This window comes from Chrysochloris asiatica, unplaced genomic scaffold (genome assembly GCF_000296735.1).
Source record: "Chrysochloris asiatica unplaced genomic scaffold, ChrAsi1.0 scaffold00121, whole genome shotgun sequence".
Classification (NCBI taxonomy): domain Eukaryota; kingdom Metazoa; phylum Chordata; class Mammalia; order Afrosoricida; family Chrysochloridae; genus Chrysochloris; species Chrysochloris asiatica.
The window spans coordinates 8,629,329-8,644,893 of NW_006408639.1; the positions used below are offsets into that span (position 1 = coordinate 8,629,329).

Consider the following 15,565-nt stretch of genomic DNA (forward strand, 5'->3'; position numbering starts at 1 on the left):
TGGGGATAAGATTCGTAAGATTCAATAGTGAATAATTGTTATCATGACTAATTGAGATTGTCACAATTGTAAATGTAGAAGCTTTGTAATGAAAACAGGGGAGTGGTTAATCTTACAGTCCAGAAACAGAGGACCCTAGGAACATGGAAAGAGAAGTACATAAGCAGAATGAGGGACCTTATCCAGAGAAGCAGCAGTGCCAGAGATGGAGGCAGAGATGGGGGCATGGAGGGGGAGTGGCTAAGGACTCTAGATTCATGGACTTAGAAGAGAAGGACTAAGAGCTGGTGGCCTGGAGCAGACTTGCAGAATGTGCCCTTTGGAGATGTAAATTATTATATATGCCTGAGCGGTTTTTTGGTTTGTTTTTAAAAAGCTAAAGTGTATAGAGAGAAATACTTTTAACTCATGGTACATGGAGGGGATTATAATCATTGTAATGAAACAAGGTATATGATTTGTACAATGTAAAACTAATGATATGCCCTGTGTCCACTTTACTCAATCCACAATAAAAACCTTAAAAAAAGAGCCTATGAGCTCAATGAAGTCCCCCCACTTTTCTCTTCTGCTGACTGAAGAGTTTTCATTTTTTTCAGTTATTCTTTTTACTCCTATTTGGTCTCATCTTCTGTATGTAATTTAGTTTGTCACTGTCCCTCAAGATATTTAAGTCAAAAAAAAGGGGGGTAGTTAATCTGATAGTCCAGGAACAGAGGACCTTAGGACCATCAAGGGGGAAGAGCACTAGTGGAATCTGAGACCCTATTCAGAGAAGCAGCGGCACCAGAGATGGAGGCAGAGATGAGGACATGGAGAGAGAGAGCAGCTGAAGACTCTAGACTCATGTTAAGAGAAAGGCTGTGTGCTGGCAGCCAGGAGGCAGGCTTGCAGAATGTGCCCTTTGGTTGTTTAAATGATTACATATTCCTGAGTGTTTTGATGTACATTAAAAAAAATAAAAACAGAGGGAATAGAAGCAAATACTGTTGAATGGTGATGTATGGAGGGGATTGTAATCATTGCAATGAAACAAAATATGATAGGATGAATGTAAAACTGATATTCTTCCATGTAAACTATCATTCAATTCACAATAAAAACGTTAAAAATAAAAAAAAGATATATAAGTCTAGAACCAAACATGTGCTTTATAGGTATGGACTGGACAGTGCAAGTAGGATCTACTATCACCTCCTTCAACCCAGAGTCTATGCCTCTATTAATGCAACCCAATTTTTCAGTGGGTTTTGTTTTACACCCTCACATCACTCTTTCTCAGGAATGTTTGTACAACTCTATCTCCCATTCTGAACCTGTGCAGGTTTAAGTCTTGGACCTACAGCAAAGAGTTTTACATATATTCTCTTTTATATATTATCCAGTAGGACAAGGGACCCTCTTTGAGTTGTTGCTGTTGTTAAGTGCTACCAAATCAGTTTCAACCCTTAGTGACCCCGTATAGGGTTTTTGAGGAGCGGCTGGTGAGCTTGAACCACTGACCTTGTGGTTCAAGCCAACTTTGCAGTCCAGCACATTAACCCACAGCGCCACACCAGGACTCCAGTAGAAGACGGGACCCTCTTTGACTAGATGGGGTCACTGTGTCCACACACTCCAGAAACGCAAAGGAATATTTACTGACTCTTTAGCCCAGGAAGAGAAAGTTTATTTGACTCTTGATGGAGTTCAGGCAGTGAAGCTGGCGCTGGGTGGCAGGGCTGAGGGCAGATGCTGAAAGTCCAGTCCCCAAAACCTCTTCTGTATCAGTCACCAGGGGCCGCGTCTGGTGAATTCATACCTCAGAGCAGTGAGCTGTCTGTATGTCCTGACATGACTCAGTAGGATCTAAAAGCCAACAGGGATGGATTTCAGAGAACCCATGAGCCCAGATAGATTCCAGCTTGCAGGAGCAAGGGGTCTCTTACTGTCTCCCAAGAGAAGAAATGTCCAAGAGTCCTCCTGCTGACCCAGGTACTAGGAAGGGCTCTGGCACCCCTGCCCACCACCTGCCTTCCCTCCCAACTACTTGGTTGTATGCCAACACTGTCCGGATGATGTCTGGTCCTGGGCTGGTGCTAATGTTCAGATCTCATGGGAGGAAAAGCAGCCCACTCGTGCGGCTCCCACACTTGGCTCCGTTGCTCTGTCCTTGTGGGCTCTGAGGATGCAGCAGTGGTCACTGGCCCAGCCTCAGTCAGTCCTCCTGAACCCTGGAAGGCAAAGCCGAGAGATGGTGTGGAATTATAAAGGGGGTCAGGCCTCATCCCCACGCTCCCCCAAAATACCCAAATACCCCCTCATGGCTGGAATGATGTGGTCATTGCAGAAGCCAATGGTCTCCACGACTCACAACTATTATAGCTAACTCCTCATTAAATGGGTCTAAGGAGACAGAAGGAGTGGGCCTTTTGGTGCCCCAGCTCAGTCACCTGGCCTTTCTGTTTTGAGGGCATAAGGATCTACTGTGACCCAACTCCGATACTCTAGCTGTGTGACCCTGGGCAAGTCACCTCACCTCTACGAGCCTCAGTTTCCCTTTCAATTATGTATAAGCCAACTGCAGCCACCTCCCCAGTGCTTATCAGGCAAATGAACTCATGGAAAAGATAATGTCTGGAAACACTCAGCCTCCTCTCATTTCTACATTGTGTCTCACAGTTAAGGACTTTTGCATCCATTCCTCATCGGACATTCACAATACCCTTTATACCCATTAACACACCCATTTTCCAGTTTAAGCAACTGAGGCTGTTCAAGTTCAGAGGCAGAGGAAGGACTTCAAAGCAAGGCTCTGACTCCAGATCCTGTGCTCTTTCCTGCTAAGTCTCATTCCAAACAGAAACAGATAAGAAGGGGATGAGTGAACATAGGGAGAATAGTAAAGTTACCCAACAGCCTAATCTTCTGAAGGAAGGGGATGAAGCCATGCAGGACACTGTGGATCCGGTACACTGTTCAGAAACAAAACAGAAAGGGGAGCTGAGGTATGTGCCCACTCAAGAGATGTGGGGTCTGAATCTTCCAACTGTCTACACTGGACAAAGCCTGACTCACATAAACAATGCTCTTTGGGGGCAGCAGGTTGTGCTTCCACAATAGTGATAGTTATTAATTAACACCACCAAACTGCAGTAACAGTGTCAGGGAACTCAGCTGAATTCAGCACCCAGGCCCACTAAGTAGCTCACGTTAGGCATCTGGCTCATTCTACTTGCAACTTTAAACTGTTTTTCTTGTATTTTTACAAGGCTGCCTAATTTTTCCACTGGGTTTTCACCATTGTCTTATGCTGATCTCAAAAGTAGTTGGAAGAAAACATGGGCACGTCATGAAAAAACATGATATAGAAAAAGAAAAAGTTTGGTCGTGACCATTCTTTGATTCCAAGTAAGCATCATGGCCAATCCAGGCAGCCGTTCCAAGCAGGCCTTCTTATTGTTGTTAAGTGCCATTGAGTCAGTTCCAACCCATAGTGACCCTGTATAGAGTTTCCAAGAAGCGACTGGTGGTGAGCTTGAACTACCGACCTTGCTGTTAAAACCAACTTTGCAGTCCAGCGCTTTAGCCCACAGCGTCATAACAGGATTCCTTACCCAGGCCAAAGTAGATGCCAACTGTCTCCAAGGAGGCGAAGGTGAGAAGGCCAACCCCAAGGGACATGAACCAGTCTGGAAGGGGAGCCAGGAGACAGTGTGGTCAGCCAGCAGGTCAGCATACACTCTTTTCCCCATGCCACCCCTCAGTCCGGGTTCTCTGCCTTCTAGATTCTAGGAGAGCCTCTGCTCTCCCATGCTCTCATCCCTCCCCCGCCAGGGCCCTTTCCTCATGTGTGTGTCCGAGCATGGGGTGGGCTTGTCCCCCCACCCTGCTCTTCCCACCAAGGTGTCCCCTGCTCACCTGCGTAGTAGTGATAACACACCAGCAAAGCCCCAATAGCAAAGCAGATGAGGACAAAATGGAAAAATTCATCTGTAAAGACAGAGGTTAGGGATTAGTGTTTGTTTCCTTCCATTTTGAAAGTTAGAAAACCTAATTCCCTGTTTAAACATAACTTTATTCAGAGACGCTGCTCCTGGCCACCCAAACTGAGATAGCAGCCAAGCTCTACCACTTTGCAGTTTTTATCTTACTTTATTGTTTTTGTAAGGCTTATCAACACACAAAGTACTTTATTTTCATTTCTGTGCTTATTCTGTCTGCGCCGCTCAGCAGACAGGGATTTTAGCCTGTCCATTCCTGGCTGGAGGCTAGAGACAGAGCAGAGCTGGCAGATAGCCTTTGTTTGTGGAATGGATGTTAAACTCAACTGTACAAAAATGCAACTGTGTCCATTGTAAATTAAAAGTTTCCTGTGCTCCAATCTCCCTGACAATCCAGCTCTCAAAGTGAGCATGATTGGCAAAATCTTTCCAGGTATACGTACATGCATTTTCTGAAACCCAAAGGAGACCAATCTATATTCCTATTGCTTTAATGTGCTCTTTTTCCTTTTGTTGACAGATGAATCCATCTTCTTTTCTATGGTGGCCTACTACTCTAATTTTTTTAAGTAGCCCACCACTGGTGTGGGGGCAATCATGGTTCAGTGTTAGAATCCTTTCTTCCCAAGCAGGAGGCTCGGTGATACTTCACCTCAAGCAAAGTCATTACCCTTCTGTCAGTGGGGGTTTATGTGCCTGTCTGATGCTGACCACGTTCCAATGGAGTTTCCAGACTAAGATGAACTGCGGAGAAAGGCCTGAGAAACAGCCAATGAAAACCCTGTGGAGCACAGGAGTCTGAACTGCAGCCAATCACAGGGATGGCACGGACCCAGGCAGCATTTGAATCTGTTGTGCAGCTACCGATGATGGAAGTTTATGTGACTGTCGTTCTCTGGTGGATCCCAACTCACAGGGTCCCACGTTACAGAGCAGAGCTGCTCCCTAGGGTATCCTTGGCTGCAGTTTTAATAGAAGCAAGTCATCCAGCCTGTTCTGCTGTGGAATCCTTATACAGGGTTGCTCGATGACACTTAACAATCACAACATCACTGAGTGAGTTCAAACCCTCACCCTTTAGGTTAGCAGTTTAGCACAAGTTGTGTGCACCACCTTTGTTGTTGTTAGGGGGCATTGGGTTCTGACATAGTAGGTTTAGTTTGGTTTTATTTCGTTTGGGGCTTTAATCATTACAGAAGCAGATTGCCAGGTCTTTGTCCCCCTTGTTATGGGCCGACAAGTTGGTTCCAACTAATAGTGACCCTGCATGGGGTTTCTGAGGAGCATCTGGTGGGTTTGAACCACCGACCTTGTGGTTAGCAGTCCAGAGTTTAGCCTACAGCACCACACCAGGACTCATATATCAGGTGTTGTTGTTAAGGGCCGTTGAGTCAGTTCTGACTCACAGTGATCCTATGTGGGGTTTCCGAGGAGCATCTAGTGGGTTTGAACCACAGAACTTGTGGTTAGGAGTCCAGAGCTATCCTACAGCGCCACACCATGAGTATCTGGATGGATTTAGATTACCAATCCATAGGTTTGCAGCTAAGCACTTAGCTGTCTGCGCCACCTGTCAAGTTTATTTCAACTTATAGCGAACCTATAGAACGGAGAAGAAATGCCCCCATAGCATTTCCTAGGCTACAATCTTTACGGGGTAGATCTCCATGTCTGTCTAGCTCAGTTGCTGGTGAGATCGAACCACAACCCTGTGGTTAGAGGAGCATCTAACCACTGCATCAGGGGGACTCTTTCCAGGGTATCTGGTGGTGGGGGTTGTGTGCCGTGGAGTCAGTTCTGACTCATAACAACCCTGTACAGGGTTTCTGAGGCCCTAAATCTTTACAGGAGCAGAAAGCCTCCTCTTTCTCCTGTGGCGTGGCTGACGGATTCAAACTAACTTCATGGTTACACTACCAGGGCTCAACATAGGCTGTCGTTGTGAAGTGCCATCAAGTCAGTTCTGACTCATAGCAACCCTGTATAGGGCTTCTGAGAAGTGGCTGGTGAATTTGAACCACTGACCCTGTGGTTCAAATCAGCTTGTGGTCCAGTACTTATCCTACAGTGCCCAACCAGGACTCCAATGTAGGCTGTAGTTAAGTGTAGTTAAGAGTTGGTTCTGACTCATTAAGACCATGTATAGGGTCTCCTAGGAGCAGCTGGTGAGTTTGAACTGTTGACCTTGTGGTCCAGTGCTCATCCTACAGCACCACACCAGAATTCCAATGTAGGTTGCTATAGTTGTTGTTGTTAAGTTCCATCGAGTCAGTTCTGACTCCAATGTAGAGTTTTTGAGGCTATAAATCTTTACAGGAACAGAAAGCCTCATCTTTCTCCCATGGAGTAACTGGTAGATTCAAAATACTGACCTTGTGGTTAGCAGCCAACTTGTAACCCACTACACTACCTGGACTCCTTCCAGGGTACCTGTTGTTGTTGTTAAGTGCCATCGAGTTGGCACCAACCCACAGAGACCCTGTATAGGGTTTCCGAGGAGCAGCTGGTGAGCTTGAACCACCAACCTTGTGATGCAAACCGACTTTGCAATTCAGCGCATTAACCCACAGTGCCACACCAGGACTCCTACAGGGTACCTGGTGATGGTGGTGGTTATGTGCCGTGGAGTCGGAACCGACTAATAGCGACCCTGTAAATCTTTATGGGAGCAGAAAGCCTCATCTTTCTCCTGCGGAATATCTGGTAGTTTCAAACAACTGCTGACATTAAGGTTCGCAGCCTGATTCGTAACCACTACGTTACCAGAGCAGATGTCCAGGTTTTTGGTATTATCACTGATGCTGCATAAACATCGCTCCACATGAGCCCCTATGAACCTGTGAGCTATTTCTGGAGGTTCTGATGCTTATCAATAGACTTGCAGGCTTAGAGGGTTCAGATCTTTAGTAGAGAGAAGAAGAGAAGAAGAGAGGCAGAGCCAGCCCAGTGCTGGGTTCAGGAATTCAGGAGCTGCCTTAAAGGAGTCTCTCTGCACTTAGCCAAGCACTGTGTAGTTTATAGAGGGAGAATGCAGGGGCCAATCAAATGACTATGAGTAGAAAATAGGGCATTTTAGAACAGGCTTCCCAGAATGCAGCAGGTGCCCTACTTGAGGTATTAAGTTCAACTGGACTGTGAAGACTTTGGGCAAGTGTGGTAATGAACCCTCTGAGCCTCAGCATTCTCTATGATGAAAGGAGGTAAGCAACCTCTAGGATCCTGTGAGAATGGGCAGGTATTTGGGTGGGGAACTACTTTGTAATGTTAAGAGGCAATTAGATATGGAGTATTTTTCCACTGAGGGAATGAGAAGGTTAGTGAGGAAGGGATTTCTTCGTTTCTTGAGAAAAATCAAAATGATTATTTCTAGAACTCTCTTGGCACAGAAGTCAGCATATCATTAAGGAAAAAAAGAAGACTGTTACACAGATCTACACTTAATGTTTAAGGAAGTGTCCAGTGTAAATCTCTTTAAATATTTAAGAGAACAGCCCAATCAGGAGTCCAAGGTTGGACCTCACATGTTAGTGGGGGATGAGACCTTGGGGACCACTCTAGGGGGGTTTGTTCTAACTTTAGTTATCAACACACCACCTTTATGATTTTGTCAGCCGTCTTCACGACCCCATGTCAAAACCCATAGGACTATAAAACATAGTGGTCCCTAATCAGTTACATTAGTATGGCTAACAATGGTGGTGGTGGTAGCTGTGTGCCTCTGAGGCAGTTCCGACTCTTAGCAACCCTGTATAAGGTTTCCAAGGCTATAAATCTTTATGGGAGCAGAGAGCCTCATCTTTTTCCCTTGGAGCGACTGGTAAATTCAAACTACTACCCTTGCTCTTGGACTCCTGATGTAATGTGAACCACAAGGTTGGTAGTTCAAATCCACCAGATGCTTCTCAGAAACCCTATACAGGTTGCTATGAGTCAGAACTGATTTGACAGCACTTAACAACAACAACCTTGCAGTTAGCAGCCCCACTGGTAATCCACTATGCTACCAGGGATAATAATAATGTGTATCTGTATTGGCTTATCAGTTGTAACAATGTGCCACATAAATACAAGATCTCTTGGCTTCCTGGTCCATTTCTAGCCCCCACCCCCATCCTGCCACTGGGCTTGGAGGAATTCCGTCTTCCAGTGAGTCAGAGCAGAGGTCAAGCCCAGACCCTGCCTCTTACTCCCCATCCTGGAGACTGCTTCCATATCCATACAATGGGGATAACCAAACAGCTTTTCCCACGTGGTCCTAAACTGAAGAATTTGCATATAGTGCACAAGATTGTTCTATATCACCAGCTGGCTTTATAGCCACAGAAATCTGCCCCAAATAGGCGGAAGCAGCCTTGAAACACCAATTTCCTTACCGTCTTTCTTGATATTCACTTTTCTTAAAAGAGGGGCCTCTATTTCTCCTTAGGAACAAGAAAGAAAAACAAGTGTTTAACTCTGACATGGGTTCTTCCTGGATCACAGAGCCTGTCAAGGCAAACCTGTAAAGGTGAGGGGGGCTGTTTCTGGAGCCCCCACTGTAAGAAGCATTGTCCATACCAACAAATGCTCAAGTAATCTAATGTGTACTCATTTTAGTGTGAGTGAGGTTTTCTGTATTCAATTTTGCAAAATCGGGGACCCAACCTAGCACCAATAGTTTTTATTTCCCTGTCTCGTAAAAGCCTCACCTCCAGTTCCAGTTGCTCATTCACAAACGGGCACCTTCTGTTTTCCCTCCCCCCAGAGAAGCCAAAATGACTCCCTCAAGGTCTTAATGACTGCTTCCTTATTTAAAGTTCCTAGTCCTACAGCAGATTTCTCTCCTCTCTTCCCCCAATTCATCCTGCTTACGTATCCCTGGATGTAAATCAACAAGCTGTCTGCCTGGCCTAGCCATCTCATGAATTCCTGGAGATGGACCTGACCATGCCCACAGAGTTATTGCTCACCCCACCAACAGCCCTTCTCCAGAATTCCATTTTCTGCAGGACTGACTTGCCCTCTCTGGCAACCTGTTGCTCTCCTTCCCCAACCCCTACCACCCTGGAATGCAGGCTGCCTCCCATTCTTCTCTCTGATCTTGTATATTTACCACTTGCTGGGTCAGAGCCTCTTCTCCGGAGTTCTGGAAATTAGAAGCAGAGCATTAGAGCCCAGGCCAGTTTGAGAGCCTGTTATGGATTGAATTGTATCCCCAGAAGACATGTAAATCCTAACCTCTATGTGCTCCAGTCCCATCAAGGAAAAGAGTTGTCTTTGTTGTATTAATGAGGGAGGATTGGTGTCAGGCGTGTTTTGAGTCAATCTCTTACAAAATATAAAATGAACAGATTAAGAAAACTGAGACGGGGTGAGATTGATGCCAAACCACCAGAAGACCTCCAGAGGACTAAAAGTAGAACCTGAAAATCCAAGGGCCTTCCTTCAGAACCAGCGCTGGGAATTTGGACTTCTAGCTTCCTGAATAAGGAGCTCTGGTAGTGTAGTGGTTTCAAATCAGGCTGCTAACCTCATGGTCAGCAGTTCGAAACTACCAGCTGTTCCACAGGAGAAAGATGAGGCTTTCTGCTACCATAAAGATGTACAACCTCGGAAACCCTATACTACGAGTTGGAACCAACTCCACAGCACATAACCACTAACATAGGATAGCTAAGGTCCTTAACACATCTCTCTGACGAGGTGCCTCTGGGTAGGTTTGAACCACCAACCATCTGGTTAGTAACTGAGTACTTAACTATTTTGTGCCAGTCAGGGACTCCAGGGCCAGAGCCCCAGACCCCTCCCATCTCTCACAGTCTGTGGCCCTTGCAGGGGAGACCAGCCTCCTCACCACCAACATCCACGGCCCCTCTCCCCATCCCGACACTCACCTGTCTCCCCAGAGGGCACCAGCTCTCCAGGGGCACCTGCACGGAAGGAAAAGCAGAGTTCACATAACTGTCATCATCTGAGTGGGGAGAAGTGAGTCTGAGGGGTACCTCTCTCACAGGTTGGCCTGGAGTATGTTGAGTGGAGAACAGAGCAAGCTGCAGAGCCACTGCTCCACTGAAAGGGGTAGTCACCTCCCAGCCAACTGAAAACTATCTGCCCAGTATCAGGATCTTCCAATTTTCTATGAGAGGTCAGAAATTCAGGTTTTTACATGAAACTTCCTGATTTTAATAAAGGTTGGCCACTATGATGTTTTCTTAGATCAAAGATACCACCATTTACAAAATCTGATATTATTTTATGTTCTATAAGTAAGAAACATCCCAGATAATTAACATTGTAAGTTTCCAGCATCAGTAATTTTAAGATATTTACAATTCTAACATGCTCCTTGATTTCAGAGATGTGGGGAAATCTGAGTTGTGAGATTGATTAAATACATTAATTTTAAAATTTACTCTGTGAGCCAAATAAAGAACATGTGCACACAATGGGCTTTATTTTAGTTTGTGATCTTTTCTGTTCTGAGCCCCTCCAGATGCAAGGGCTGGCACCTGACCACATGAACCCCAGTCCCTGACCTGAGCAGTGGGAGCCAAGCTGGATTGTAGACTAAGATCCCTGACCTAAGTAGAGCCTGGGATTTGTCTGAGGGTTGGATTTCTGTCTGGGCTGTCTGGGGTGAGTTGAGCCCCTTCTACCTGCTCTGAGCTGCAGTTTCCTTATCAGTCTGGTCCGGGATATGGTTTTCCTATTCTATTCACCAACTATTCAGCCACTTCTAGCTCTCTGATGACCCTCTCCAGAGTTCCACCACCTTCTCCATGGCGAGGAGGACCCCTCATGATGTCCAACCTCAGTCCTTTGAGTCAGTCCAGGACACAGACACCACAAGGGGACACCCAGCACATGGCTGTAAACACTCCCCACAAGGCAAACCATAACATCATGTGCAAAGTTACAAAAGAATGACCAGAAGTACCCAGAAGGCCTGAAATGGGACTTAACTACTGTTTACTACACGCTTCCAATGGCTTGGGGGAAGTAATTCACAAGAAAGTGCTTCTATTTTTGCAGTGAATGTTAATTACTTGTATTGTGAAAAAGAAACATTAAACCTGGGTCAACACTACAGTTTCTCATTTTAACCCCCAGTGCAGCCTTTACTAAACTACCTGAGTAATTTAAAATATTTTTACAAGCAAAAAAAAACAAAAACAAAAAAAATCAGGTGAGCAAATAAAACAATAAATATGTTACACACAGTACTAACACCCAGAAAGCAACCACTGGTTATAGTTTTATGCATAAAACGTATCCGTCATTTTTCTATGGGGATGTCTTTGTTTTTTTTCTTGGGTTACTGTGAGCTGTGAGGAAAGTCGATTTTGGGAAGGCTGGATGAAACAAAGTTCATCTGGCAGTGTGTGTTTCACAGATTCTTTTGTAAACTGGCTCGCTTTCATCACAGGTCTACCAAGCAAAGTATCACCATATCCATCCTGCTTCACTGTAAGAATATGGAGTTTGGTAGAGACCAGATCTGAAGTTCCCCTGATATGTTTTAACAGCTGAGTGTTCCAAGGGAGGGGGCACTGATCGGGAACTCTTACGCTGGCAGGGCAGCTGAGGTCCAGAAAGACTTGGTGATTGATCGAGGATACCCCACAAGTCAACGTTATAGCCTGGAAGAAGATGCAAGATTTTCTCAAGCTATTGCCATGGTATAAAAGGCTTGTGTCCCCTGTACCAGTGTTAGAGCACTGATTTTATCATATCTCCTATGTTTGCTGGGAACATTTCAGTTTATGGGGTATCCTTGTGACCTTGTTTCCCCCCGAAAGTCCTAAACCCTCATGCCCTTGGTCTAATTCTGTTTTCTCTAAAGCCACTGTACAACTGATTACCTCCATAGAGTTGAAGCTCATCCTTCGAAACATCAGATTTCCCAGGCTCGGTACCTGGTGGAGACACAAACCCCTGCAGTCAGCAACTCCCGGTATCACTGTGACCCCAGGCAGCCTCAAAAGGTAACTCAGGCCTTCTGCCTGGGCTGGGGTGGGATGAGGCATCTTCAGAGGCAAGAAAGCACCCAACAGGTTCTTTTCATTTTACATTTACTGCCTCCAACGCTCCCAGAGGTCAGAATCTTCAGTTTACTTAGAATTGGGGCTTGAGAGGACCTGAGCCATATTCCATAATGTTGTTGTTAATTGCTGTCAAGTCAGTTCCAACTCATAGCGATCCTGTATAGGGTTTTACGGTGGAGTGGCTGGTGGCTTTGAACCATCAGCCTTGCAGTTAGCAATCAGTGTGTATCCTACAGTGCCACACCATTCCAAAATTGCTGTTAAGTGCCGTCAAATCTGTTCACACTCATACTGACCCTGTCTAGGGTTTCCAAGAACCAGCTGATGGGTTTGAACCACCGACCTTGTAGTTCAAACCATCCTTTTGGTCCAGTGCATTATCCTGCAGCACCATACCAGAGTCCTATCCCATAATGTTATTGATATTAAGTGCCTTTGAGTCGGCCCTGACTCACAGTGACCCTGCACAGGGTTTCTGAGGCTGTAAATCTTTACGTGAGCAGAACGCCTCATTTTTCTCCAGTGAAGCGGCTAAATAGTTTCGAACTGCTGCCGCTGAGGTTAGCAGCTCGACTCGTAACAACTACACTACCAGAGCTCCTTAATAGTTTCCATCTACTGAGTAGTCACTATATACCAACAGAAAAGGAACCCTGGTGGCACTGTAGGATAAGCACTGGGCTGCCAACCTCAAGGTGAGCAGTTGAAACCCATCAGCTGCTCAGTGGGAGAAACACTGTCGGCATCCATAAAGATTTACAGCTTCGGAAACGCTATATACAGGCACTATAGGTCAGAATCGACTCTATGCACTGGGCTTGGTTTTTGATTTATGCTTCAACACTGCACTAAGTAATTTATATTTAATATTATCTGATCCTTATGAAAATTCTGTGAAGAAGGTATTACTATGTCTACACACCCATTTTACAGATAAGGAAACTGAAGCTCAAAATGTTAAATTATTCCCCCAAGGTCACACAGCCCGTAAGTAGTAGCTCTAGGATTCAAACCCAGGTCTAGCTCCAAAGCTTCATTCACTCAACTCCAGATTCATAGGAGCATTTATTCTGTGTGCCAAGATTGTTGTTGTTGATGTTGTTAAGTGCCACTGAATTGGTTCTGACCCATAGCAACCCTGTATAGGGTTTCCGAGGAGAGACTGGTGAGCTTGAACTGCTGACCTTGCAGTTCAAACCGACTTTGCAGTCCAGCGTATTAACCCACAGCACCAAACCAGGACTCCAAGGTCTGTGGTGGTGGTGACTATGTGCTGTGGAGTCAGTTCAGACTCACAGCGACCCTGTATAGCATGTCCAAGGCTGTAAATCTTTACAGAAGCAGAAAGTCTCATCCTTCTCCCAAGGAACTACTGGAAATTTCGAACATCTGACCATGAGATTAGCAGCCTGATTCATAACCACTACACTACCAGAGCTCAAAGAAGAAAAGATAAATTATCATCATCTCGCCATCCGGAGATAACCATTCTTTTGATGTTTTCCCTTCTAGTTTTGTTTATAACGGTGGACAGTACATGTGTGTGGATTTTTACAAAGCAGATCAAAGATTGATTACATGGTTTGATGCCCTTCTTTTTCACTTTACAGATCCATGAAGAACAGAGTTGTAACCAGACAGGATGTAGCATCATTTATCGAACAAATTCCTTGTTGTTGGACAGTTAGACTGTTTGCTATTTCTGCCCTGCTGTAAACAACGACATGAGGAATTATCTTAACACAGATGTGGTAGGCCCAGCGGAGAGGTAAATGGCCAGGCCTGTCTCCTACCAGGTGAGTTGTCCCTGTGGGGGTGTCCGGGCCCTGGGTTCCACTGGCGTTTTCTGGATACTTTGTGGTCGTCATCACTGCTTTCTGCAGAAACAAACACAAGCTGTAGGAAAACCTCCACCTGGAATGGCTGGAATGTGTTCATTCTGACCAGTTTAGTTTAGCTGAGGAGTGTGGTTTGATGGGAAGAGCTGTGCTAGGGATGGAGCAAGGGGTGTGTGTGTGCGTGTGTGACGGAGGACATACAGCTATATGTGTTGTTGTTAAGTGCTGTTGAGTCAATTCCAACTCATAGCAACCCTGTATAGGGTTTCTGAGGAGTGACTGGTGAGCCTGAACTACTGAACTTGCAGTTCACACCAACCTTGTGGTCCAGTGCGTATTCACACCCGGACTAAATGTTTTTGTGGCCTTTTTGTCTACTTAAAATTCCTGTTGGTGCCTTGTCTACTTAATAGAGCTATCATGCAGACAACATTGTTGTTGTTGTTGTAATGTGCCATGGAGTTGGTTCCGACTCATAGCGACCCTGCATAGAGTTTCCAAGGCTATAAATCTTTACGGGAGCAGAAAGTCTTAAGTTTCTCTCGCAGAACAGCTGGTAGTTTCGAACTGCTAACTGTGAGATTAGCAGCCCAGCTCGTAACCACTACGCTACCAGAGCTCCTTGCAGACAACATTTTTGTTGTTGTTGTGAAGTGCCATCGAGTCGGTTCCAACCCATAGTGACTCTGTATAGGGTTTCCGAGGAGCAGCTGGTGAGCTTGAACCACCAACCTTGCAGTTCAAACGGCTTTGCAGTCTGGCACATTAACCCACAGCGCCACACCAGGACTCTGTAGACAACATTGTTGTTGTTGTTATGTGCCATGGAGTCAGTTCTGACTCATAGCAACCCTGTACGGGGTTTCCGAGGCTGTAAATCTTTACGGGAGCAGAAAGCCTCATCTTTCTCCCATGGAACAGCTGGTAGTTTTGAACTACTGACCTTGCAGTTCGCAGCCCAATTCGTAACCACTACGCTACCAAAGCTCCTTGTAGACAACATTAAGGTCATATAAAGAACAAAAACGGTTGCAGCGTAGACCTGTGCACTGTAGGATGTGACTTTTTGAAACCAGACCACCAGGTCTTTCTTAGAAGGCACCTCTGAGCACATTAGAACTTCCAGTCTTAACCAAGTGTGCCACTCAGGGACTCCAAGATCATGTAAGGTACCATATTACTGAGGTCAAAGGTTAACATGAGTTCCCATCTGCGGTAGAAAGCATTTTCCAACTCCCCCACTCAAACATATCTTGCCCCCTTTTCTGGGTTTTCTATAGCCTTAACTCTCTGTGTTTAACACACTGGGCTTGAGGGTCAGTGGTTCTCAGATGATGGTCTCGCCAGCCATCGTGAGTTCCTGAAGGACAAGGACGGAGTCCTCCACAGTCCCAGAGTGCTCAGCCTTAAGGGAGCTTGATAACGTTCGGAACAAGCACTGGGTCTTTTGCACTCATGGACCACTCAGCATTCCAGGAATTCAGACCCAGGAGTTTCGGGCCCCAGGTCCTGAGGATGTCCTGAGCTGTCCCTCTGTGTGCTTGGGGACCTCCTGATCAGCCATGGCTAATTTTTACAATTCCAGAAAACCAAATTGACTGTGGTTAAAAATCAGTACATATGTGCTCTGTTGTTGTTGTGAAGTGCCATCGAGTCGGTTCCGACCCATAGCGACCCTGTACAGGGTTTCCGAGGGTGTAAATCTTTACGGGAGTAGAAA

General features: G+C 45.6%; 1 protein-coding gene across 1 annotated transcript in view; it reads right to left on the minus strand.

Annotated features, from left to right (window-relative positions):
* Window positions 1-2,193: 2,193 nt before the first annotated feature.
* The window catches only part of TMEM40 (transmembrane protein 40), a 21,761-nt gene continuing 8,389 nt past the window's right edge, over window positions 2,194-15,565 (minus strand). The window contains exons 3-11 of the mRNA XM_006868681.1: window positions 13,801-13,884; window positions 11,825-11,878; window positions 9,857-9,892; window positions 9,076-9,108; window positions 8,357-8,404; window positions 3,901-3,972; window positions 3,597-3,671; window positions 2,892-2,954; window positions 2,194-2,213 (exon numbers count right to left, since the gene is read on the minus strand). Of these exons, the coding sequence (XP_006868743.1) occupies window positions 2,194-2,213; window positions 2,892-2,954; window positions 3,597-3,671; window positions 3,901-3,972; window positions 8,357-8,404; window positions 9,076-9,108; window positions 9,857-9,892; window positions 11,825-11,878; window positions 13,801-13,884 (485 nt within the window). The remainder of the gene's footprint in view (window positions 2,214-2,891; window positions 2,955-3,596; window positions 3,672-3,900; window positions 3,973-8,356; window positions 8,405-9,075; window positions 9,109-9,856; window positions 9,893-11,824; window positions 11,879-13,800; window positions 13,885-15,565) is intronic.